The sequence below is a fragment of the Lipophrys pholis genome (genome assembly GCF_963383615.2).
Source record: "Lipophrys pholis genome assembly, chromosome: 23".
Classification (NCBI taxonomy): Eukaryota; Metazoa; Chordata; class Actinopteri; order Blenniiformes; family Blenniidae; genus Lipophrys; species Lipophrys pholis.
The window spans coordinates 9,957,149-9,984,893 of NC_137645.1; the positions used below are offsets into that span (position 1 = coordinate 9,957,149).

General features: G+C 46.1%; 1 protein-coding gene across 1 annotated transcript in view; it reads right to left on the reverse strand.

The window, feature by feature from the left end:
* Positions 1-8,347: 8,347 nt before the first annotated feature.
* The window catches only part of LOC308127672 (prostaglandin F2 receptor negative regulator-like), a 45,383-nt gene continuing 25,985 nt past the window's right edge, over positions 8,348-27,745 (reverse strand). Inside the window, 6 exon segments of the mRNA XM_080492869.1 lie at positions 8,348-8,589; positions 10,430-10,480; positions 10,584-10,665; positions 10,667-10,703; positions 10,787-10,973; positions 24,570-24,677. Of these exon segments, the coding sequence (XP_080348995.1) occupies positions 8,477-8,589; positions 10,430-10,480; positions 10,584-10,665; positions 10,667-10,703; positions 10,787-10,973; positions 24,570-24,677 (578 nt within the window). The 3' untranslated portion in view covers positions 8,348-8,476.

Genomic DNA, 27,745 nt, shown 5'->3' on the forward strand with positions numbered 1-27,745 from the left:
CTTTACACGGTTGCTTAAACCTCCACATTAAAAAAAAAAACCCAACAACTTAAGTACACTCAGATTATTTGTTTTCTTTGGAGATATGACGAGTGCAACAAGAGTTAATGATTTGCTGGATCGTCGTTTTTGTATTTCACACTATTGTAAGCGTGTGTGTGTGTGTGCGTGTGTGTGTGTGTGTGTGTGTAGCTCTAGGCACTAGAGAAGGTGTTTCATCTGTGAATGCAGATGCAGAATTAATCTCCTCACCCACACTGTTAAAAAGGAGGGGGGGGGGGGGGTGGGGGGGGACTTGTAGGTTACGCGAGCGCCTAGTTTGTTGTTGCAGCAAGTTAAGCTAATAAATTCATGGCGACTATTTCCGGCGCGTGGAAGAGGAGCGCCGCTTGGCGCGACGTGGGAAATGCTCGAGGAGGGATTCTGAGAAGGCCGCGGCGAGTTCACGTCCACAGGGTGACCCCCCCCTCCCCCCACCAGGTCGAGCTGTCTGCGCCACTGTAAACCCCCCATCCCCCCCGCAACGCCGTGTATTTCTTCTGTAAAAGAAATCCGACATGGAGCGTAAATCCCCGCTGGCTGGGAGACGAGCTGTGCGCCTTGTAGAGTCCAGGCAGGAGGCAGGAGGCAGGGAGTCCAGCTTTAGGAGCTTTACAGCCCAGTGACGGGATGATGGCTCGCTTTTTTTTTTTATAACTTATTTGAACTTTTCTGCACTCGGACAGCTCAAATTGGAGAAAAAGTGTCGTTAAAACGTGAAACATTGAGCTTGTATTGATAAAGTGTCATAGGAACAATTTAGATTTTGTAAAATGTTTAGCTCTCGCAGCTTTTTTTAGGGATTTTAGGCTCATTGCGGGAAAAAACAACAACCGGAGTTCTGACTTTAAAATTCAGGATTTTTACTTTAAAACTGAGGATTTTCCCATAAAAATTTTGTATTTTCACATTAAAATTCAGGATTCTGACTTTAAAACTCGGGATTCTGACTTTTAAACTCAAGATTCTGACTTTAAAATTCAGGACTTTTACTTCAAAACTGAGGATTTTCACATTAAAATTCTGTATTTTCACATTAAAATTCAGGATTCTGACTTTAAAACTCAGGATTTTGACTTTTAAACTCAGGATTCTGACTTTTAAACTCAGGATTCTGACTTTTAAACTCAGGATTCTGACTTTTAAACTCAGCATTCTGACTTTTAAACTCAGCATTCTGACTTTTAAACTCAGCATTCTGACTTTTAAACTCAGCATTCTGACTTTTAAACTGGGAATTCTGACTTTAAAATTCCGGATTTTTACTTCAAAACTCAGGATTCTGACTTTAAAACTGGGAATTCTGACTTTAAAATTCAGGATTTTTACTTCAAAACTGAGGATTTTCACATTAAAATTCTGTATTTTCACATTAAAATTCAGGATTCTGACTTTAAAACTCAGGATTTTGACTTTTAAACTCAGCATTTTGACTTTTAAACTCAGCATTCTGACTTTTAAACTCAGGATTTTGACTTTTAAACTGGGAATTCTGACTTTAAAATTCAGGATTTTTACTTCAAAACTCAGGATTTCTGACTTTAAAACTCAGACATCTGAGAAAAAAAGTCTAATCCTGTTCAGTAGAATAGTTTTCACCATTTTATCCTTTTTCTTTTTTGGGGGGACAGTTCCAGCTATTCTGGCTGTTTTTAGTCGTTTTACTTTATTGAGCCATTTTTATCCTGAATTAGACCATTTTAGAAAATGTGCTCTGCAAAAAAGTCAGCAAAATGTTTATTTACAAACAATTCTCTGAACATGTGAGGGCGCCGCTACAGAGGGACTGCATTAGTGTGTATGCGCTGCATCTGCGGCTCTGTTTAAAGATCTATTTTAGGAGACGTGATGGTCGACTCCAGTTTCGTTTAGAAAGACCTACTTTGGTGTTTATACTGCTGAAACATGTCCTAAACATGACGTCTGCCTTTTTGTAATTTATCCCTCACTGATAAGCACCGAACTGAAATTTGTTCCCAGACCCTTTTAGTGGTGCTTGGTTTTTTTTTTTGGCAGCCAGAGACAGTTTCCTACCTTTCCCTCAAAGCTGTCATCAAACCCCGGCTTTTATTTACCATCTGGACACCGAGGCAAACAGTATTTGCAGCGTCAGAGTGCAGCAGTTGCTGCTGCCCGGTCTGTCAGCGGAGATATAAGAGAGAGAGAGAGAGAGAGCGAGAGACAATGGGGAGTCATACGTACGCCGCCACTTATTTGTGCGCACTTGGCAGTGTGTGTACGCGGTACGTAGACGTGTGGTTGGACGGGCTGGAGCCGTGCCACACTGCAGACGCGGCACCATACAAGGACAAGTCGCGCAGGAGGATCAGGGCCGTCTGCAGGGGGGGTGCCGCCGCCGCCCAGATGGAGTCCAGGACCTTCGGGGAGAGAGAGGAAAAAAAAAAAAACACTTCTGCAGCCATCTGCAAAGAAAAACTGTCATTGCATCGGGAAAGACATAAACCCGAAATGACACGATATGCTCTCGCGTGACGCGCAAGTCTGGTTAAGGCGCAAGAGTATCGGCGGGGGAAAGGTCACAGCGTCGCTCAATAAATAAACTAGTCGGGACTGAATTTCGAGTTGGTGAATGATTCATGAAGCTGCATGTCATCCGACAGCGCCGTGATTTGTAAAACAAGGATAAACCCCCCACCCCCCACACACACACACATTCACCCCCCCTAACGTGGAAAAGTGTTTCTGTTTCTGCCCCTTCCGAGTGCCGGGGCCTCTTAGCGCGTCTGAATGTTTTATAAATCAAACCCGGAGAAAAGTCGTACAGAAGATGAAAGTGACTCTGAAAAGGATCCGAGCGCTCTGAAGTTCACATCAACACCGTGTGTGTGTGTGTGTGTGTGTGTGTGAGAGAGAGTGAAAGTGCAAGAACGAGATTGATGAAGAAGTGAGGTCAAATATCTCCCACCTAATAATAAATCATCCCCCCCAACATCTCATATACACTCCCATCCCCCACCCATGTGTTGACATAGTTTCCATGGTGAGGGGAAGGTGCTGAGAGCGAACGCTGCATTCCTGCGCACACACACACACACTCTAACATTTACTCTGGTGGGGGTCAGTTAACACTCGGCTCTCCCAGCTCAATATTTGAGTTCCCTCAGTGGGGGACGGGGGGGACAGGGGGAGGGACGGGGGGGGGGGACGGACGGGACGACGACTATTCTCTCTGCCCTGCAGGTGCGATGCGTTGTACACGAACCCCCCCCCCCCCGGCTCGTCACCCGGCGCCGCGGAGGTTGCAACTCGCAGATCGGAATGCGAAAAGCAAGAAGACGACGGCCGGCGCCGCCCCCTGGTGGACAGATTGTTTACTGCAGCCAAATCAGTCAAAAGTGTGGGATTAATTGACCAAAAAAACCCCCCAAAAAAAACAAGCCGCAACATCCTGATAGGTTTTGTTTCCAGAGGTGTTAATTCGACGGCGATTCTCGGTTTTCAACTCTATTCTCACGCCACGTCCGGTAGATCAGATGGGGGAAAAAGATGGATTGCCGACGCACACGTTTACATTCTTCAACCGTAACAGCAACAATCCGAAGCCAAGCGGGCTCGACGTGTGTAAACACCTCCATGTTATCCTAGAGCCCCCCCTCCAGGATACCCAGGGGCAGCGTGGGTAATCTCCGGGTGCGGGAAAAGGACCAATCAGACGCCGCAGTGGCCCCCTGTGGGGACGCAGTCGGTTTCCCCTCCGCAACGCTGCAACGTCGGGACTTTTGACGCCACAGGTCCCGCCAAGGAAACCGCCAATGAGCTCCTGACCGGAGCACGGGGGGGAGACGGCGGCAGAGGAAGAGGCGTTATCACCGAGGACAGACGGGGGGAACAAACAGCTGGGAGGTGGACGGCGCCACACGTTGGCGGTTCTTCCAGTTAAACATGAACCCGGGGGGAAACTAAAACTGCCAACATTTCTCAAACCCGAAAACAGCCGAAGACATTTGTGCGCGTCTAATTCCATATCCATACGCAAACCTAAAGAAAAACAGCAGGATGTCTGAGGAGACGGAGGCAGCTGAAGCTGTGCGACGTGAAAGAACGCAGCTGTTGGAATCAGTCGAGTGGCGACACGTCGGTAAGACGGGCGTCCCGGAGAGGAAGGAGGCTGTCCGAGTTAAAGACGAGGCAACGTTTCAAAAATAATTGAACCTCAGCGTGGGGAAGTAATGTCGCTAATGGCTGCGTGCAAAGGAAGGAGGCCAGAAACTCAAATTAGATGGTGGTTTTCAGTCCCTCAGGCAACGCTGCAAAGCATTAGGAAACGCTGCAAAGCATTAGACAACGCTGCAAAGCATTGGGAAATGCTGCAAAGCATTGGGAAATGCTGCAAAGCATTGGGAAATGCTGTAAAGCATTAGACAACGCTGCAAAGCATTGGGAAATGCTGCAAAGCATTGGGAAATGCTGCAAAGCATTGGGAAACGCTGCAAAGCATTGGGAAACGCTGCAAAGCATTGGGAAACGCTGCAAAGCATTAGGAAACGGTACAAAGCATTGGGAAACGCTGCAAAGCATTAGTAAACATTGCAAAGCATTAGTAAACAGTGCAAAACACTAGAAAACGCTGCAAAACACTAGAAAACGCTGCAAAACATTAGTAAACAGTGCAAAACATTAGACAACGCTGCAAAGCATTAGACAACAGTGCAAAACACTAGATAACAGTGCAAAACACTAGAAAACAGTGCAAAGCATTGGGAAATGCTGCAAAGCATTAGACAACGCTGCAAAGCATTAGACAACAGTTGCAAAACACTAGAAAACAGTGCAAAGCATTAGAAAACAGTGCAAAGCATTAGAAAACAGTGCAAAGCATTAGAAAACAGTGCAAAGCATTGGGAAACGCTGCAAAGCACTAGAAAACAGCAAACTATTAGAAAACGCTGCAAAACACTTGAAAATATTGCAAAACACTAAAAAACAGGGCAAAGCATTCGAAAATATTGCAAAACATTAAAATAGCAGTGGAAAACACTAAGAAACCGTGTAAAACAATAGAACTGTGTAGAAAACAGTAAAACATTGCTGGTATAAATGAAATTAGGAGATAAACCTCCAGTCTGCATGTTCTCCACGGGCGTACTTCAATATTTTCCCCCTACAGTCCCATAAAGCAACATGCATTTAAGGAGGAAGTTCATTTTTATTTACATTTTAACAACGTTGAAACTTTTCTGGATCCGTGGTCGTAACAAACCAAAAAAATAATCAAATTTATATTCCGACGACTGCTGCGCTCCCATGAAGCTAATTATTCAGTCGGGGAGCGGCAGACTGGTGCGGCGCTGCTGTACACATCAGCATCGATTACAACGGAGACGAGCCAACGTGTCGCCTCTGGTAGAAGAACAAGCTGCTTTCCTTCCCTCAATGCGCTGCTAAATTTTTCTGTCTGAATCTTTATTTTTTTTGGGTTATGTGGAGCAAAGCCTCAAGCTGTGACACGTTTTGGAAAGTCGGAAACGTGCCGTCTCCGCAGCAGCGGGGAGCGTACAGTGGCGAATCAAAACAAGAGAAAAAAAAAAAAAAAAAAAAAAAACCCTCGCACTTCCTGCGTTTTAATCGCGTCAATTAGGGAGGAGAGCGGTTTAAAGTTGTGACAGGGCCACATTACCAAACCTTCCATGAGAGGCAGGAGCGACCAGGGACGGGAAAATGGGTCAAATGGACCCTGAGAGAGAACAAGAGCACATTAGAGCCGCAGAGCCAATCAACTGGATCCTCTTCTCGCTCCTTCACTGGAGGGATGGATGGATGGAGGGATTGCTGGTAGAAAGGTGCAAAAAAAATAAAAAATAAAAAATCCAAACCCAGGAGAGGTTTCAACTCATCTGCATTTCTTATCAGCGGGAGCGACAACCCAGCAGCATTATGAAACATTCATTGTGTGAATTTGTGAAGGCAGTCACACGTTAGTGCTACAAATCTGTATTCTTATTCTGACTTATTCTGCTCGACTTATTTAACCGATTCGAATCGTTTCAACATAACGTGCAGCTTGTTCATGAGACGGCTGCTTTGCTTTGTGCTTTTTATGTCTTTAACTGTTTCCGAGTAAATCACAAAAAACTATGAATAAATGTCCCATGCAAAGTGAATGGAGATCAAAGCAGATCAAAGGAAGAGAAAGTCTTTGATTGCGTCATCTCCATGGCAACAGACGCTGATCTCCTTTGATCTCAGCACTGGAGACGCGGAGATCAGCTTTCGTCAACCTTCAGCATTCACACTTTTCTGCATTTTCTTCTGGAAATGCAATTTATTTTTTATTTTTTACGAGCTTGAATGTTCGGGAGCGTTTGATTGATCGCTTGCCTGGAGACGGAGGAGGGAAAAAAAATTTAAAAATAAAATAAATAGTTGGCCCACATTTGTCACCAGTGTGAGCTGTGATCATCAGATTCTCTGGGAAAAATATATAATAAATAAATAAAGAAACAAATAAATAAATAAAATAAATGTGCGCCCAAATTCAAATTCATGAAAGCAATTAAAAAAAACAAAAAAAACAAGAGTGAAGTCAAATGTTTCAAATTGTCTTAGAAATCTATTTATTAAAAAAAAAAAAAAAAAAACATCATCATGATTCATCATCACACTGACTGCAGCCTGGTGGTGTATCGATGCTACGCTGTGTGTCGCTCGCCAGCATTCAGGCACAGGGTTAATGACAACGACCTCCGAACACTGCAACACACACGCACGCACGCACGCATACACCACACGCACACACACACACACCCGTTGAGTGTTTGATGACATTTAACTGGAAGTTTCTGGAAAAAGTCGCCACACCTGCTCGATTACGAAACTTTTTTCTTTTTAACCAAATTAAAAGTCTTTCTGCGATTGATTACTTTAGTCACTTTTTTACGATTTTTACATCCAATTAGGGAACGGCTCGTGTGATAATAGATATTTCAAGGCATTTATTCATACATACATGGCGAGGAAGTGACATCGATGAGGCTGATGTCAAATTACAAACCCGTAACGCCTCCCCCTGTTGGCAGGCACGGCGACTTGTGATGACTTAATGCTGGGTTTTCATATGTCCCAAGTTTCAAATCGCCCCCGAGTCCGGCTTGATATTGCTCATAGAGATCAGCGTAAATCCTCCGCACGTCGACGCGTTAATTTTGCAACAGAAAACACCGAGAGACGCATCGACGCAGTACCACCAGGGGGCGGCGGCGGCTAGTTATTGCAGGTTTTTATCTTAGAAATATATTTTCTGTTTTTTTGTGTCTATTAAGTGCAAGGCAGGAAAGAATGCATCCACACCCCCGCCCACCCCCCCAAAAAATGGACCGAACTTGCTCGGTTTCTTGCAACGCCCCGCCAAAATAAGAGTCGCGTGAACGCAGACCTCGCCCGTGGGTGACATCATACTGTCGTTATAGAAAATAATAACTAACCACCGGTACATGCTTTTTTTTTGTGTCACACACTGTGTACGATAACGCGCACCAGACTCGGGCAAATACGAAAACAAAATAAAATAAAAGCCGGATACATTTCGGGATATTTATAAAAACCAAGAAGAGAGGGCTTCTTGCTGCTGCCACTCCTCGTGGCAAATAATGGCACCATTGTACAGAACAACCTCACACACAAACACACCGGATGCATATCTCCTTGTAAAGCTTAAAAACGGTTTAAAATCTCTTAATTTTCAAGTTAAAAAAAAAACAAAAAAACAACTAGATTCGAGAATAAAAGGTAGATCTCATCTTGTTTCAGGTAGGAATACTCTGGGGTGGTGGTGCAATACTTCAGGTTGACTATCCCCCCCTCCCCCGCAACCTGTCCACCGACCCCCAGACGACCATCCAATCATCCTCACAGAAAGACAAATTCGCACAGATGTACTTTTCAGCGAGCCTTGGCATTTAAAATAAAGTAAAAACACGTAGTCCAGCCTGAGCGCTTGGTTTGTTTCCCTTAAAAGAGGCAGCAGATTATCTTAGTGGTCCTTTATTCCCCCCCCCCCCCCCCCCCTCCCCGCTGGCAGTGATATCTCCAAAAGTTCCTCCGAAACTCGCAGTCCAAGAAATCTACATTTAAAAAAAAATTAAAATTAAAAAAATTAAAAAATCTCCAAGAAGCGTCAGACTTCTTCACAGGAACTGAAGTCTGAAAGGCGATTCCTCCGTTGCGAGAAAAGTCCCCTGCACCTCCACTGCAGAATCAAATTAGAAACTCAAAAATCCTGAGCACCTTTTAAAAGCACCGCGTCCAAAAAAGCCAGAAGTGTCTCCATTAAGAGTTTTTTTTTTTTCCTTTTCTACTCCCAGTGGCCGTCGCCCGGGAACAGCTGCGTGTCCCAGAAATCGTCCATGGACGCGTGTCTGTGGTGTGCGTGGTGCTTCCTGTGCGCGCTGCAGTGCGTCGGTGCCGGGGAAAGTGTGTGTCAGTCCATCTCCAGGTCCATCAGTTTGTTGCGCGAGCGCGGGGTGTGTGTGGTGTTGCGGCAGCAGCAGTGGGCGCAGACCAGGCCCAGGACCAGGGAGAAGAGGCCCACGCCTGCAAAACACAAACAACAAAGAGTGAAGGTCTCCTCGACGACAAAACTTTTTAAAAGAAAAGTACATCGATTAGGCCGAAACGATGTCGTTTTCATGTTGGGCCACTAGTTTGAGCTGCCATCTGTTTTTATAGTCTAACCACTTGGTTTCCCGCCGGTTGCGGAGTCGGGGTGTTTTCAAAAAGCTACATTTTCTTTGGTTTCAAAGGAGACGGGATCGCTTTTCATAAAGTTACGTTTTCCCCGGGTGTCCACAGCGACGAGGTGGAGCGTTTTCAAAAAAGTGTATTTTCACTGGCTACGGAGCGTTTTCAAAAAGTTGCATTTTCCTTGGTTTCAACGGAGACGGGAGCATTTTTCATAAAGTTGCGTTTTCGCCCGGGGTCCACAGCGACGAGGTGGAGCGTTTTCAAAAAAGTGTATTTTCACTGGCGACTGAGCGTTTTCAAAAAGTTGCATTTTCCACGGAGATGGAGCATTTTCAAAAAGTTGCATCTTCCCCAGTTTCAATGGAGATGAAAAAAGTTGCATTTTCCTGGATTTTCACAGAGACAGGAGCGCGCTCTCCCCAGTTTCCACGGAGAGGGAGCCAGTGTTTTCAAAAGGTTGAATTTTCGACAGAGATTTTTTTATTTTTTTTTTAAACGTGCGTTTTCCCTGGTTTCCAGGGAGACGGAGCCCAAGCATTTTCTAAAAGTTGTATTTTCTCCAGTTTCCACGGTGACAAGTTGCAGCATTTTCAAAAAGTTGCATTTACCCTAGATTCCGAAGTCAGAATATTTTGCGAAAAGTCATGTTTTTCCCGGTGTCCACGGAGACGGCGTCAGAGTGTTTTCAAAAGCATTTTCCCCTTTTTCCAGGGAGAAAGGGCATGAAAGGCCAGGGAGAAAGGCTTGAGCATATTCTAAAAGTTGCGTTTTCTCCAGTTTCCACGGAGACCGAGCGTTTTTCAAAAAGCTGCATTTTCCCTGGTTTCCACGGCGACGAGTAAGCGTGGTTTCAAAAAGTTGCGTTTTCCCCAATCATACGGAGCGTTTTTCAAAACGCTGCAATTTTTCCACGGAAACGGCATTTTCAAAAAGTCGCGTTGTACCCGGATTCCATCGCGATGGAGCGTTTTCAAAACATTGGGATTGGCTGAGATCTCTTAAAGGCACAGGCTCCACTTTGGGGCTGCTGTAGTATCGCTGGCTCTTAAAGGGCCCACTCCCCAACCTCTGGCTTGACCATGTTAATGTCAATCTGGCTACTAACCCTGCCTGGTTATATCTCAGGATTAATAATCCATCTATACTTTATCAAATTACTTAGTACAACCTCTTTGAAGTATCATTTACTGCAAGACAAAGTTTATTTGAAGGCTATCTCTACCCCCGCAGCGATAACAGGCCCCCTCTATAACTACTGCCCCCCGCTACCGACACAACAGATGCTAAATACATGCATAATTAATAGCGTCGAGCAAGGTCTCGCCATTTTTTTTTTTTTTTTTTTGTAAAATCGGTGCCAATTAAGTCGTTTTTGATCAACCGATTCTCGTCCTCTTCAAACCCACTGTGCGGCGGCGGTGCCAGCCGCCAAGACGCCCGTCCTGAATAAGCCGGGGCGGAATGCGGAGAGGAGCGTAGTCTTCGGTGGTTGACAGCGAGCCGAGTGTCTCTCACTTTTTTTTTTTTAAGAAACAGTCCGGGTGACATATTTCTGCCGCCGTCGGCTGCGTGGACACTTTCCTCGTCGGTGCAAAAGCTCAACACTTTTAGAGGCGGAGAGGCGTCCAGACAAAAAAACCGACGGCAGAACACAAAGCAGAGGCTGAACGATAAAAGACGGTGGCATTACCCAGTGAGGCCGACGCGCCGTATAAGAGAGGTAACTTTAGAGACTCCCACACTGGAGGAAAGGAGAACAAAGACAACAACAAAAATTTACAATTACACAAATGAAATTGCAAAATAAAATAATAAAAAGGATGTGTTTGCTTTTGCCGCCTCACCTGCGAATTTGACCGTGAGGAAGACTCTCGACGACGTCAGCTCTCCGGCTTCGGTCCACGCGCCCGTCGAGGCCGAGAGATACCAGGGGGGTGGCGACGCAGTGATACTCGCCGCTGTCGCTGACAAACAAACAAAAACAAACAAACATGAGTCCTCCAGCCGTTGCCGGGTCAACCCCCGACTCGCCGCCGCCACCGCTCACCTGTCCTGAGTGCCGAAGACGTTCAGCAGGTAGGTGTGCGTGTCCTCGCGCTCGATGGAGACGTCGCTGGACGAGTTGCGCTCCGACTTCCGGGTGACGCCGAAGCGGTCGACGCTCGCCACCTGCATGGTCGTCTGTCCGCCGCGCAGCCGGGTGAAGAACCAGCTCACCTCGTAGGCCAGGTCGTCTGGAGAACGACACGAGACGGACGCCGGCGTTTAGACTCTACTTGCTACCGACGCTTTTCCACTACGTGTTAGTACCCGACACCAGGTACTTTGGCGGTACCTGCGCAGCCGGGGTTCCAGCTGCGCTAAGGCGAGTAGAAAATGTGACGTCCGATGAGTCAGGAGGGCGTCTCGTTTAAACCCCATCGCAACAAAAACCCTCACAATCCTGCAACGAACAACAGGAGGTCTTCGAGCTGTGGTGTTTTGGATCAACTGGTTTCCCTGTTAACTGGTGACCGGCTTCCTCCAGCGTCCTCTTTTCACAACAGACGTTAAAAACCAGACTGGCGAACGCCGTTTCACCGCATTTCCATTAAAGTTTATAATACCGTACCGTAAAAAAAAACAGTGGCCCACTCGTGATTTTAAAAGGCAGAGCTCTCCCACATGTGGAAGTGTCAAAGTGGTTATTTCCCCTCATGACATCACAAAGGGAAAATATCTGATTCGCTAAAAAGTGGCGCGATCAAGCGAGGGAGATGACGGACTTCCTTCACTCCTCGAGCCTCAAACACAGGCTATACGGACACATGTTACTCTTAGAACACAGTAGATTTTTGCATAATATGAGACCCTGAAGTCTAATTTATACTTGACATGCATCCTACATAAAGCCTACATGTTACTGTGAACCTGTGCAGCATGTTTGTATGAGACTACAGCAGAGTACTATGGAATTTCTTAAAGGGTCACGTAATGCAAAATTCACTTTCTAAAAGGTTTGCCAACCATAATAATCGTCCCCATACCTGGACTGACGCCCCAGAAGTGAGGACAGTCTGTCCTCTCTCTCCCTGGCTTGTGTCAGTTTTTAAAAAGTGCGTTGCTCCAACCAGCCAATCAGAAATCAAACCCTATATAGTGTCATCAGGGGGTTTAGCCAATCCCAATCCCAGGTAGACTCCTCCCACAATTAGGCAGCTCTGCTCTGGCACACGGCGCCACGAGAGGAAGCACTTCCTCCTCTTCCCATAGATGGGCGTGTGTGGGCGGAGCCAGTCCAGCTCACACAAGACACAGCAGATTCTGAATGTAGCTCATATGATCCAATATTCAAAATGGAGGAAAATCAAGGAAAAAGCTGAATTATGGGCAATGATGATGAAGAACAGTGTTAAAAAGATGGATAATATGACTCCTTTAAGTTTTAATAAAGTGTATTCCAGGTGATTCAGTGGGGAAGCGATAATGGCGGCCAACCGTAAACTGTTAAACTGCTGCTCAAAGGCACTAACTATACTATTAGACGTCTTGTCCTTGAACGTGAGGACAAGAGTGTTACTGGAGGTCCAGCACAAAACCTCTAGTTCGTCCCGATAAACAGCACAAAAGAAGAAACCCAGAACAAAATTCACTATCGCCGCATTAAAAACCGCTGCCGTGGTTCTTCTCCTCCTCCTCCTCTCCCCGGCGATAAGGACAAGGGAGACGGACACGCGTCAGAAAGGGGACGACGGCGAGGACAAAAGAAAGAAAACAGGGACAAGAATTTGTGATAATAGATGCAATCTTGGGAAGGAGAGGGGGAGTGAGCTAATTATTTCCAAGGAGAGAGAGAGAGCGAGAAAGAGAGAGTGACGGAGACAGACAGAAGCACAAACTAGTCATTAGTCTGTCAGGGAGAAAGGGACTATTAACACTGTACCTCCCACACACACACACACACACACACACACACACACACACACACACACACACACACACACACACACACACACACACACACACACACACACACACACACACACACACACACACACACACACACACACACACACACACACACACACACACACACACACACACACACACACACACACACACACACACACACACACACACACACACACACACACACACACACACACACACACACACACACACACACACACACACACACACACACACACACGTCATTTAGGAGACAAATAGAGGATGCAGATGAAAAATAAAAGGAACATTTACAAAACGACAGCGCGGAGGAAAGAAAAAGACAAACGACGACGGAAAACAATTACGAGGGAGAAAAAAGAGAGAGAGGCAGAAACGAGGGGGAAGAGAGAGGAGAGGGAGAATGGATGGAGCAAATATAATGAAGAGAAAAAGACGGGAGGAGAGGAGAGGAGTGAACCCACCCCAGCAGAGTAATGAATCACATCTCAATCCCTCTCTCTCTCTCTCTCTCTCTCTCTCTCTACCTCTACCTCTCTCGCCCCTAATGGTTTTAATATTCAAGCGCTACATCATTAAAAATCAGTAGTAGTGCGAGCAGCGGCAGTAATAACACCGGCCTCGCTTCCAGTTTAATGTCTCGCTTTCTCAACATCCATCACCTGGAAATCTTTGCCATTTAGCCTCTTGCGAGATCAGAAAGGAAAACTTTGCTTCAAGCTGTATAAATGTTTCAAAAAATGACTAATTATCATGTAAAAATACGCGGGAAAGCAATTGGATCGACTTAAATGACATATTTGGATCCGGTAGGGAACCCGCTGTCCTCGCTCAGGTCGCCGTCCCTCAGCCCGTCCCTCTGAAGCCGCCACTTCCTGGGAGAGCGGACACCAGGAGAATTGGGCGCTTGCGCAGAAATGGTGTAGTTTTCCTGTACAGCCACTAGTGGGAGCCGTTTGTGTGTGTGTGTGTGTGTGGTCTCATTCCAAAAGCGCACACACACACACGCGCAGAAATCTGTTATATCTGCTATAAACATTAACAATGGGAGAACGGTGGACACATGATTTTGTTGTTTTTTTGCGTTTCGGAAAGTTCCCCTTTTAGCCCGTTTCCATGGAGACGGAGAGTTTTCGAAAAGCTCCAACTTGGTTTCCAGCGGCGGCCCGAGCCCCGTTGTGTCAAAACGCAACAGCAGCTTTTCGCTTGAAAACCTCTCTCTTCACAGCTTCTGTAACGTCTCATATTCCCGCCAAAATAAAAGGCCCCAGTTGAGGTGAAATCGATGACGGGCCTCTTGAGAAATAAGTTGTTTGGCTCCGTAAAATGAGAAAACAATGACAAACACTCCTCACTTTCAGCAGCGGTTCCTTGGCATCGGCAGAGAAGAGGAGGCAAGACCTGCTTAACACATTTACTGACTCTTACTTTCACATCGTCTCAGGTCCAATTTAAACGTTACGCAACGACTACGCTGACGCAATCCCGTCGTTTAGAGACGCGCCAGCTGACAGTCAAGCGAGCCGTCGCTCCGCGCGACGTACCGCCGACACCAGGTTAGTGCCTGACACCGCCGCCGCCGCCGCTGATCAAAGGCGCGTTTTGCATAATTCCACAGGACTGACGCGTGAACTCGGTTCGCTTGTTTCAACACCAGCGTTCGAGGACCGGAGCTAAAATTAGAAAGCGTCTGCCGTTCTCGCAGCTAGCCCTCCATCCTTCCACTTTCTTTGTTCTCGACGGCGGAGCGGGCGCACGGCATGGGAGGGGGTGTGGGGGGTTTGAAATACGTAGCGAGGAGATTATTTTGTTTATTACACGGCGTTAAATCGGAGGGGGGAGAGGCTCCGTGAAAACCTCCTGAGAGAGCGTAGTATCCCTGGACGCCACCACGCCCCACCGTCTCGCCCCCACCTCGTCACCACGCCAAAATGCATCTTTCTGAAAATGCCAAGACTCTGTCTCCTTGGAAATGACAGAAAACACAACTTTTTGAAAACGCTAAGATGCCGTCTCCGTGTAAACGGGGGTAACAAACCTTTTTGAAAACACCAAAATTTTGTCTCTGTGGGAACAGGAGAAAACAACTTTTTGAAAAGGCTAACACCGTCTCCATTTAAACCGCAACTTTTTGAAAACGTCAAGAAACTGTCATTGTGAAAACGCAACTTTCTGAAACTATGGAAATCGGGGGGAAAACGCAGCCTTTTGAAAAGGCTCCGACTCTGTCTCTGTAGAAACGGGGGAAAACACAAATTTTTGAAAAAGGCGACTACTGTCTTTGTGGAAAAAGGGATTAACGCAACTTTTTGAAAACGCCAAGACGCCATCTTTATGGGAACGAGGGGGAAACAACTTTTTGAATGTGCCAAGACGCCATCTTTATGGAAACGAGGGGGAAACAACTTTCTGAATGTGCCAAGACTCCATCTCCGTGGAAACGGGGTGGGGGGGGGGCAATGCTTCTGAACCACCACAACTGCGCATGCGGACCACGCCCATAACACCACCTGCACACACCAATCAGGACACTTTTACACGACAATGTTTTCAATTGAAAACACAAAACTCTGAGCCCCTGAAAATGGTAGTTTATGAAAATGGCTCCCAGGGTGGAACTTTTTGAAAATGCTCGGCCTCGGTCTCCATGTAGACGACGGACACACTGCCACTGGGCATGCACACAACGTTCGCGGTAAACAGTTGCTCTGCACACGCTCAGTGGAGGGACAATAACTGTTTAATGTTTACACGACATCGTGTTGGTTTCATCGCAAAAAACGATCACGACACCGTTCTCGGCTTTTCATTCGAAACTTCGCCGTGTAAACGGGGTCAAAGACGCCACCGGACCCCCCCCCCCCCCCCCCCCAAACGCTGGCGTTTGCCGTGGCTCCATTAAGCAGCGAGGAGCATCGGCTCTGCTGATTGGACGGCAAGAGGAGAAACTACGGCGCATCGCTAATAGAATATCTGCTTCCTGTCTGGGCTAATAAAACTAAAATGGCTGTCGGTGGAAATGAAGACGGTCTGATTGGATTTCTCCGGATTAATCCCTGGAGGAGCGTCCAAGGCGTAAAAACCACCTCGAACACACACACACACACACACACACACACACACACACAACACACACACAAGACTGACAATTACCACCAGCGCTGCTAATGAATCCGAGTGTGTGTGCTCTCTGCTCCATAAAGCAGGACAGCACTAGTAGAGTGGAATACTAAACACTATAAAAACACCACTTAAGCCTCACAGAAAACAAAGTTCCCCTCGTTACTCGCCGCGTGTTTTTAATAAGCGCTCCGAGTGAACAAAATCACATTCTATATCGGATCGATTGGGCTGAACGACAAGGACGGGACGTGTAATTAATTGTATACATTTAAAAAAAATTATGTAAAATTGTATTTCTTCATTTTCAGTGGGACAAAAGTGAATTAAAACGGATTGGTGAAATGATATATATAAAGCTGCGCCGCCTGGGATTTGGTTTTAAACAGATATGAAGTTCGAACCAGATGTTTTTCAAAATGTACGTAGATTTTCTTTTTCTTTTTCTTTTTTAATTTGTCGTACTTTCTTCAACCCGCTGCTGCAGTTTGATAAATGGGAGGGATAAACGATCGCGATCAACACTCTCTCTCGTCTCACCCGGGGGTGCTAAAGCGTCACCATGTGTTACGGCGAATGTATAATTTTTTTATGAACGGGGGGGGGGGGGGGGGGGGGGCATTCTCCGGAGACCACCCCGCGGCGTCCTTCCCAGCGAGAAACCCGTCTTCTCCCGCCAACACACAAAGTGCATATTTAATCGGAACGTTGGCGGCGAATTCGGTTTGTGGAGTTGGTGGGAATTTTCCTCACCGTTTTCCCAAACGCGAGTCATAACAGAAGCTGTCTGGCAACCCTGGAAAAAAAAACAACAAAAAAACAATTCCAAGGATTTCTTCAAGGCCGCCATCACGGTTCCCACTCCTGTTTAACCTAATGGAGTGAGAACGGTGGCAACTGCTCTGCTGCATGCGAGTGTTTGTTCGACGTCTTCAATTCCTGTTGTACCCCCCCCCCCCACTCGTCCGTTCCTCTCTTCTTAAGCCCGCTTTCCCTCCTTTTATACCCTTCTTTTAAGCTCCTCTTTTACTTGGCAACCATTTGCTCTACTTTTTTCCCCTCCAGTAAAAAAAATAAATAAATAAATAAAATATCCAGAGCAAGACAGTGTTTGATGTTTTTTTTTTTTTAGTCAAGACTCGTCTTTTTCGCTCCTGCTGAACACCTGAAAAGAGGCACTTTTGATGTTCTCGCAGTCATCTGGAGGCCACTGGATATTAGCGATCATTTCTTTTTTTTTTTTTTTTTTTTTTGACAAGAAAAAGACAAAGCGACTTCAGACGCACGGAATGTGTCAAACACATCTTAGTTTAAGAGTGTCATATAGCGCCAAAATTAACCTTTAAATATATTAATATGATGAAAACGTACATTTTTTGGGGGGCAAAAACAAACAATCGCTACTTAAAATGGCAACAATCTCAACGTAAAGCCAATTTCACTGAAAACATCTGGTGCAAAATATAGTGGAATGTCCAAAAAGCACCGTTGCATTCTGGGTGTTTTTACACCCCGGCAGCATGGCTTTGAGGCTGGTGCGAGTTATAGCGTGCCTTCATGGCCGCGTCACTGAAATCTCAGTTCTTGGTTCAGTTTTGTTGCGTCTTTGTTGCGGGGAGAAAAAAAAAAATATATACATATATATTTTTAATTTGCAAGTTTCTTCCCCACATTTTTCGCGATCCGTTCCGCCATTTCCGTAGTTGCTGTCGCACTTTGGCTTCAGCCCGGGTTAAAGCTTAAATCTATCGACTAACTTTTGATTTGGGGATTGTTTCTATGCATTCTTAACTCTGAAGACGATCGCGGCTATAAAGACGCGATTTTGACAATCCATCTGAATGCTGCAGTCATTTCAAGCGCATTGAGAAAAATGGAATCAAAACTCCAAAAATTTCTGCTTTTTTTAAAGAACAATTTAAGGATAAATCACCCAGACCTACATTTACTACTACTACTACTACTACACGGGCCTTGTATTTGACAAACTCGTAGTCTATAGAGTCTATAGATTGGATTGCTCAGCGGCTGCAGCGCCTCAGCCTGGACGTGACGTTAGTTATAATAATGTTACAATCAAAAGTGTGAAAAATAAACGACAATGGACACCTGCTTCTAAATTATAGCGGACTGACAGCGGAGGAGCGCGCCAGCATCTCGAGAGCCGCGGCTCCGCGAATTAAATAAATCCCGTTTCCTCGTATTATTAACTTCAGGGAGCGACTTTTTTATATCGTTCCCACGCGTAGATTTTTTTCCCCCTCTATAACCACGCTGGGGCCCCGTGTTCGCTGTAGTTTTCAGAAAGCCGGCACAGCCTCGCTTCCGCCTTTTAGGTAGCGATACCTCCAGAGATAACTCCGCCCACAGCTGATGACGCGTCGGGTCCCAGTCTGGCTCCGCTCTGGTCCAGTAACGAGGTGGCGCCAGCGTAGCACCAGTTTAGCCCCTGTTTGGCCGCGGCTTTGGCAGTGGAAAGACAAAGAACTGGTGCCAAGTCTGGCCCTGGACCAGAACTAGCACCTGGTTCTTTCCGCTGGAAATTTATATTTATCACAGTGATCCTTTGGCGTACCACTAGAGGGAGCCCCGAGTACCACTAGTGGTACGCGTACCACACTTTGAGAACGACTGCTATAGACAACAGAAGCAGTTTGTGCCACATATTCTTGAGACGTCTCGAAGAAGTGATTCCCGTTCCAGTTTTAATGACATTTATTCTCGTGCTGGGATCGAGTCTCACCTGTAGAAAACTATAAACGCTCGAACTGTCACACGTTTCCGGGCGGAGTGGTACAAAAAAATGCAGTACTATTAAACCGCGACGAGATGACGCCAGCTATTCAGTTACTTGTGCAGATTCGTTAGTCTCGGGGGAAACTTTTTGCACTTTCTGAGACAAAACAATGCGACATGACGACCTCATTCACTCGCTGCCGACCCGAACCGACGGGGTCTATAATAAACCCCGCTTGTTTTTGTTGTTGTTGTTGTTTTCGCTTCGCCACAAACGGTTAATGGTGTGAGAATCATTTAGCCTTTCTGCCATCCCTCCCTCTCCTCCACCTTCCTCTCTTTTCTCCTCGTCGAGGAGGAGGAACTTTTCCTGGTGCTCCTCCAGCCACTCTCCCCTCCGCTTATTCAGCCTCTTTCCCCACTCAACAATCCGTTTAGCTTCTCCTCATTCAGCGCCACCGTCTCCTCCACTCTTCTCGTCTATTCTTCCCCCTGCCTCGTTCTGTCTCCCCGGCCGGCTAACGGAGCGTGAGATTGGCTAATTAACGGCTGCCTGTCGGGCCCCGCGAAGACAGCTGGGTTATTTGGTGCGAGTGGCGAGGAAGGGAGGAGAGACAGAGAGAGAGACGGGGCCGGCGGAAAACGAAGCCTCCGTTTAAGGCAAAGATGACGAGTCAAAAGATCTGGATGTACGGCCGTTAATCGGCTGGGTATTTAAGAAAAAAAGAATTCAATCTATGGCTGGACGACTTCCACGCCGCTTGTTTAAAGGCTGGGAGTGGTGACCCCGTAGAAACAGAAATATTCACGCCCTCTTTCCTGGAAAGTCACATAAACAAGCCTCCAAACATGCGAATGCTTGTTTGTGGTATATGTCCCCAAATCTCACGTTTTCGACATCGTGTCAACACTCCCCCCCCCCCCCCCCAAAGACAACATCCTGGAGAGAGAGAGCGAGACACTCCGCAACCTGGCAAACGGCCGATTCCTCCTCGAGAGGCTAAAAGCAGAGCGTTTGTGCACGAGAGAGGAACAAAGTTAAATTCCCAGGAGGGCCGGAGCCGGAGCGAAAATACATTTCACAGGAATATCCATCACACTTTCTGTGGCCTTCAAAACAATGTCAAAACAAACAAACAAAAAAAAAAATCTCGAATGGTGATGTCATCTACCGACTGCGAGCGCGCGTGCGCCGTCTGAATAACATGCCAGTCATTCCAGCGGTAATGAATGCTGCGAGCGCGCATGCAGCAGCACGCTGAGATCAGCAAAGCAAAAACAACACGGGGTCAAAAGAGAGAGAGAGAGAGAGTAAAAAAAAGAAAGAAGAGGCAGCGAGCACAAGATATGAGCTCCGTAATTCGTCTTTGAATCAAGCGGATGATTCTGATATATCAGATCTAGATCAGAGGGTGGCCAACATGAGGCCCGTGGGCCAGAACCGGGAAAATGGTGCGAATTTTACACAAATTGTTCATTTTTATAAGAAATTTCTTAAGAGTAGAGGACAAAAGAAAAACCAAATACCGTTCTGTCCGGGGTGTAAAAACACCCACAATGCAACAGCGTTTGGGGACATTTCACTGTATTTTGCAGCAAAACGTTTCACTAAAATTGGCTTTTTGTTGAGATTTATCGGCAGTAATTGTTTTGTAAATTCTATTCTAGCTTGTATATTTTAGCGTACAGAATTTCTCTCTATTTTTTTTTTTTTTAAACGTGTGAGAGGGAAATGCTATTTCGGTTCTCTATATATGTGAAAATGCGTCGCGGGATTTGAAAATAAAGCAACTTTGAACGTATGCGTCACAACAGGAAAAACTTGATATCGGTACATCGGTATCAGCTGATAAGACTCTCATAGACAATGAATGGGAACTGGGAAATAGACCGATCCTGACGCATACTTTACACGCTGCAATATCATGTGCCTCCGACATGCTTTTATTAGTTTCATCATTTTCAAAAAACTATTTGGCGCGTCGACGCAGTTTCGCATTCCACTCGGAGGCCTGACTCAGCCCGACGGTAAATATGATTAGCGACTGAATAAGCAGTGAGGGATAATCAGGAATGCACGTCGTAAAAAAAACAAACAAGCCGCAACAGGAGAGACGTTTCCCCTACCGAGGAATGTCCAACCACATGAACACTCGCACGCGGAGTGAATGCAGCGTTTCTCAACCCCCCCCCCCCCCCCCCCCCGAGAGTCCCTGAACTTTCCTCCCTCCTCTCATGAGTGTGCGCTTCACACTGAGTCACTGAGGTGAGACGATTCGTCAGCGCGTACGACGCATGTGTGACTTCCTGGAGCAGGTAACGAGAGGCTTCAAGAACTCGGCGTGCCGTCACACCCTGAAATAACACGACATGTGTCTGGAACAATTCATTCTCGGCTTGTTTATTTCTGTTATCCGAGTCAGCTGCAACAGGAAAGGACTGTAAAGGATTAATCTAAAAGGTGAAGTGAAGAATAAGTAATGGGGGGGGGGGGGGGGCGTTACTGCCGTGTCCCCAGGGAGGGTTAGAAGTGTTCCTGGGGCGTGTGCGCACGAAGGTAAGATGAGGAAGTGGCGGTTTGGCTTTTGTCCAGGCGGACACACCTTTGTTGACACACTCGATACCAGATAAACGGTCCATGACATGACATTTAAGTGGCGTGACTCAAACACAAACACACACACACACACAGGTGACACCGCTGGAGTCTAAAGCCCCGTTTCCACAGTGCCCCTTGGTGCCGGTACGGGTCAGGTCGGAACCGGTTGTTGTGCGTTTCCACTGACTCAGAACCGTTACCAACCGGTACCATTGGGAACCATTTCTCGCTACCGCTCCACTTGGGGTCCCAGGCACAATGTGCCGGAAATGAGGGGGAGGAGCTTCAACACTGCCGTCTGCTCATTGGTCCGTGACGACCGCTGTCCTCCCAGCAAGCAGCCATTTCCAATCAGTTCTTCTGCAGCAATCAGGTCACTTTTTTGAAAATGTCCTCCCGTTATGGCGTCACATCCTGCGTGATTACGCAACCGTTCATAACCCCGCCTACATTTCAAACCGTTCCCCGTGTAATGGAAACGCGGCACTGATATGGGTCTGGTTACGGATAATCAACCCCCACCTGACCGGCACCGGTACCAAGGGGCACTGTGGAAACGGGGCTTAAGGCCACACGAGCCAAAACAATCTTTTTTTTCTCCCCGGCATTCTCCAAAAAGATTTAAATTCCGTCCGCACGTCCCTATGAACACGGGCTCAAGGCATGTAGTACATATGCCAGGCCTTTAGGGGCGCTGTGACTCACCAAACAGCAAAATGCAGAAGACGACACGGAGCACGCAGAGATTTAAAAGTAGACTCCCGCTCATAGACCAATAAATCTGAGTTATATAGATCTATGCTGCTGCTAGTATCTGTCGCTTCTACACCTGGGTGCATGTAGTCCGCCATTTTTGTGGTCGCTCGGCGACATCGCGGAGGAGAAGCGTGGCGATTACGCCATCTTTTATTTATTTTTTTACACAGATGATTGTCTTTGCCGTCCACACCTCAAAAGCCGAGCCGGGGGTTCTAGAATTTCAACACCCGTGTTTAAAAAAAAAAAAAAAAAAACCACGACACGTTTTTGGCCTCGTGAAACGGCGTCCTCGTGCGGACCGCCCCCGATTCCGTCAGTGCCGAAGGCGGGAGTGAAGACGAGTAAACCGAGAGCTCGTCAGGTGATGAACGAGCGGGAGAAAAGTCCAAAAGCCAGATGTTCCGCCGAGAGCGGGTTTGCCTCATGACGTGCGACACGTCGCCCCCGAACCAACAGATGCGTACGAATGACTGGAGGTCGACCACGAGAGAGACGAGCAGGCAAAGTCTCCCCACCCATCCCCCCCCCCACACACACACACACGGTGTGTTACCAGCTCACTGCACAGACGTGATCTAGAAACCACATGTTGGAGTGAAGAGGAGGTGGAGGAGGAGGAGGATGTGACAGATGGAGAGAGGGAGGTGGTGAGTTATGCATGGCATCATGCGACACGTTTAAGTTGAGTATGGAGCGATAACGAAGCCGGGGGGGGGGGGGCATGATGGATGCATGTTTGAAGTGATGGAGAGGAGAAGAGGAAGAAGAGGCGGAGGCACAACCGCGGTTCTCGTCTACGGGGAGTTTTAAGTGATGCAACGCAGCCTGTGCATTCGCACAAATACTGTGCGGCGTAGTGTGATTTATATTTAACGACCTTTCAGTGGCAATCGAGTCTTCGTGGGGCGGGCAATTTTTTTTTCTTTCTGGGTTGCATTTAAGTCCAAGGCTCCGTTTACACAACGACGTTTCAACTGAAAATGCTTCCGTTTTTTTTTTTTTCATTCCAGAAAAGTTTCGCCTCTGCACGGGCAACCGGTAGAGCACGCACCTTCGCCAACGCCACATCCGTCACCACGGAAACCAATGGATTATCCTTTGCCATGGTCGTTTGAATTCCTTCATGTTGTTGAAACGTTAAGGGTCCATGGTGATATTGTGATGTTGGCGCGAGATGGCCCGTGATTGGCTGAGAGTGGAAGGGGGCGGGGTATCTGACCTCCCCAGGAGCTGTTTACTCCCAAAATCTAATGGATTGATTTTTGGATGATGACAAATAATCCCTGAACCATGCAAATGTAAAATACTGAAAATAAATAAATAAATAAATAAATAAAAAATATAAAATGAAAAAATATATATATATATAAAATTAAAAATTAAATAATTTTAAATTAAAAATAATGGACAAAAGCATAACCCTCGCCCCAACTTTCGCATCGGTAAAGAGCTGAAAATGTAGTCTCCATGATAGGCCACTAGTGGGTGCTGTTGGCAATACGCGCTAAGCATTAACGGGAGGAGACGGATATTCCGGTGGACAGACGACCAAGTACGATCGTTATTAAGGCGACTGTCAAAATCTATGTATCTACTGAGCACGTGCAGAACAACTATTTACTCCCGGCCATGGTGCACATGACCAGTGGCAGCATTCCCATTGCGTTTGAGCGCCGTTGCCGTTTAAGCAGACCCCCAAAATTGCAACAAAAGTTTAGCGTTTTTAATGTAAATTCACCTAACTGGTGTGTGTGTGGGTCTTGTAGGAGTATTGATCCGATTTTTACACTTAAATTTTCGATTCGGCTTAACGGCTTAACTAACGCAAGTACTTCCTCCCTTTGATGAGATATCCACTTTGCAATGGCGACAATGTATTTTGAAATTTACATCCCCCCCCCCCCCCCCATTAAAGGAGGCATCGGCTCTGAAAGCACTGCTTCACTTTTCCACGCAAAAGGTAGAAAAATGTCTAATTTATTTTATCCATCACAGGTGTTCTAGGTGTTCTATTCTTCATCACCATGTTTTACATTAGTCATTTGAGCCACTGAATAAAAAGCGAAGGAGAGCAGCCTCGTATGAAAGATTCAGCTTGCGTGGTTCCCACAGCGAAGACGAACCACTCCTGTTTACCTGCAGCTTTTCTTTTCTATTTTTTTTTTTTTTTTTTTTTTTTTTTAAATCTTTGATAGGAAGAAACCACAATCTGGTTCCATTAACCTCAAGCGGGACGTTAAAGAGGAAACAGCCGAGGCAGGGGCGTTATCTACTGCGGCGCGATAAGAAAACCAGCATTTCAAGCAAATTCACCCAGGATGGTGAAACAATGCCGAGCACTTTTAGTGCGCGTGTGTGCACGTGTGTGTGTGTGTGTGTGTTAACAAGAGAAAGAGTGAATCTGTTTGATCTGTATGAGCATTTGAAATGCAGATGGTTATTAGCAGTGCTGCTGACAGGTTGGCAGGTGTGTGTGTGAGACTCAACACTGTAACTGGAACCGAGTTATGATTGTTCGTGTGTGTGTGTGTGTGTGTGTGTGTGTGTGTGTGTGTGTGTGTCTGTGTGTCTGTGTGTCTGTGTGTCTGTGTGTCTGTGTGTGTGTGTGTGTGTGTGTGTCTGTGTGTGTGTGTGTGTGTGTGTGTGTGTGTGTGTGTGTGTGTCGTACCAGTCTTCGGCGACGATCCGGAGACGCCGAGCGAACACTCTATCTTGGCCGTTTCCCACGGATAGACGCTTTTGGTGTCCGACTCGATGGCGATGGAGAAGGACGGGCCTGGAACGACAACATTGAACACCACATTTGCGACAGTTAAATGGCGTTCGACTAATTTGTCACCCAGAAATGTGCCTTGGTATGAGTAAGGGAAGCGATCTTCCGCCCCAGCTCTCGTCCCACCGACAGGACGACCTTCAGCCCGGGAGGCAACACGCCCAATAAAGTCTCAGTTGTCCGGTTGTCCTACCCGGCCCCCCCAAAAACTCTCTCCTGCATGATTCAAAGTGTGTGCAGATGGCACGCCGTTTCATTAGCCTTTAATAGCATTAAATATCTACAACCTTGCCTGGAGGTTACATGAGTCATGTTGGGAGACGGGTTGACGCGTATTTAGGATGGGGCCAAACCCAGCAAGAGGCTCAAATCTGGCCAGAAGTTCTCCAGAGTAGCCATGGCGTCCAGCCGCCATTTTTTCGGAAAAGACGGGGCGACAAAATAGTGGATGTGTTGCTCAAAGCCTCTAAAATATGCGTTGAATGACGCTCACGACTTGCCACCGCCAAATTTAGCTAATTTTCGCCAAAATATAGCGAATTATCGGCTCAAGTAAAACAACTCGTCCGGTTTTGTGTTACACCCAATAACGAGCAACGTGATTGGTCAAACGGTACAATGTGGTTATAAACCTTTTGAAAGGCGGCCTCTGATTGGTTCATAATTCTCCGACTCGTCCCGATGCGTTCATATGCCGGGGGAGAGGGGAGGAATTCGGAGGGAATTTTTACCCCCAAAATGCTGAGGAATTAGTTGAACGGTGTTCATTTTGTCGTTCGAAATACAGACGTTATGTACTCTTTTTTTTTTTTAACGACGTAAATGCAAGAGAAGTTTTTTACCTGGCTGACATGTTTCGGCTGCATCTGCAGCCTTCCTCAGAGCGTCCTGTGATGACTTGTCAGTCTTTATCAGATGATAAGGCAACGGGGCACCACCAAGGTTAAAAAAAAAGAAAAAAAAAAAAGAGTCCATAACATATGCTGAGGAATTATATCTGCAGAATCCACACAGGTGGGACTAATTCTATGGACCTATAAAACGATCTAATTTTTATTTTACAAAATGTTGACACAAGTTAGGCTATCACTCTCTCAGAGTCCTACATTCACTGTTTCTTACAGCTTTAATTAAAATCAGCTTTATGTTGAGATATTTGTAATTTGCCATACAAATTGTGAAAATAGACATTTTCATCACGTATACTCTGCGCCAAAATCAAAGACAAACATTTCAAGTTTGAATTTAAAGGCTATTATGGCACTATTTTACCGTCCCGGCCCCACTATATGTGGCCCCTGAACTTAGAACCTTGATAATGAATAAGTTCAAGGTATTGGTTTGAGATCTTTGCCTCTTTTTTTTTTTCTATTAAAGTGAGTGAAAAGGAGTGATCTTCATGATTGAACCATAAACTAAAATAAAAGCCCCGCCAAAATATTGTTCTCATATGTGGTGTGAAATCTACACCATTTTGTTTAATTGAAGTGTGACTACTATTTTAACGTAATAAATGAAAGTTGACAAATGTCGACATATTTGGGAGTGCAGTGCTGAGCGAGCCGCAGTTCACAGAGTGGAAGAGAGAGAGAGGAAAAGCAGCCAGCGAGCAGCTAACAGTCATTTCACTGTACTTTCAAAAGCCACGTCTCACAACATTTGTTCTGACAGTTTTCCCCAGGAAAGCTGCATAACTCACGCTGTCATATGTCAGCTACTGTATAATAAATGCACTCCGAGCTGCGGAGATATTATGAAGCGTGGACAGATTTCAAACAGTCCCGGCAAGCAAAGTGGGGAACCACACGAGAAGGTCCTGATTTAAAGGTTTCAGATGGCGCTTTTCCACTGTCTTCTACTCAGCCTTACTCGCCTCAGCCGTTTTCTATTAAACATAATAAGACCACGGCGTGGGCGGAGTAATCAGAACCCCCCCCCCCCCCAATTGTGCAGAAGTAATTACCCCCCATATGATGAGGGCGAACATCACAAGCTCAAATAAATTTACATAGTATATATTTATATTTATATGTTTATTAATAACGTTACAAAATGTGGATTGTTTCGATTGTCCGGTGTTTCGGTTTCACTGGTGTCCCTGTCAACTGGTGACTTCTGCCACAAGCCGTTAGCAGCCGCGTTAAAATAAGACAAACAAATACTTTAAAGGAAATGCAGTGAAACGGCGTTCGCCAGGACAGCCACAGATTGTGGTTGGGTTTGTAACGTCTGCCGTGAAAAGGGGAAGCCGGTCACCAGTTAACAAGGAAACCAGGTAATCCAAAACCCTGCAGCTTGGAAACCTCCTGTTAGTCGTAGCGTGTCGCTCCGACTTATCCTCTGGTCGCCAACAGACACAAAAAAAAAAAAAAAAGCCTGCACATCGTCGCTGCTCCACGCAGTTTATTTAAGTGTGTCAAGCTCCGTTCGTGAGCATTTATTTTGGTTTAAAAAAATGACGGGGCCTTCCGACTCATCTGTGTCGTGACGCTCCGGCCAATTAGCGGCCTGCCGTCCGCCGACGTCACAAATTTTTTACTCGGCTTGGGTAACCAGTTCGTGCTAGTGGAAAAGCACCAATATCATACAGTTTTCCAATAATTTCAAGTCTTTTATGTCTATAAACGTATTTAAAAACCAGTTTGAACCAGAATCTGACCCGTTAAAAAGACGCTCCTGAAACAGTTCAGAAATGATTAACTTCAAACTATTACGCGTCTCAATACGTTACTGTACTTGGTCGTATGTTTTTTTAGTTACTACCAAGCAGCTAGCGGTAGCTACTGCTAACTCTCGGGGTAACAGGGGTTTTTCATATTGAACCGAATTTATTCAGACGGTTGCTCTGCAAGTAACTCAAAGAACATTTGTTTTGTTTTTTTAAGCAGCATATAACACATATTCTTCCATATTATGCAAGAACTTAGCAACAGTCATTCAGCTACGTTAGCCGCAGTGCTAATGCTACAGGGACAATTTAACAGGCTAAATAGACCTGCACAGAAAAACCCCTTTAAAATTCTTAGAAGCCACAAATACACTAAAAACTGAGGACTTCGCCATCAACACTC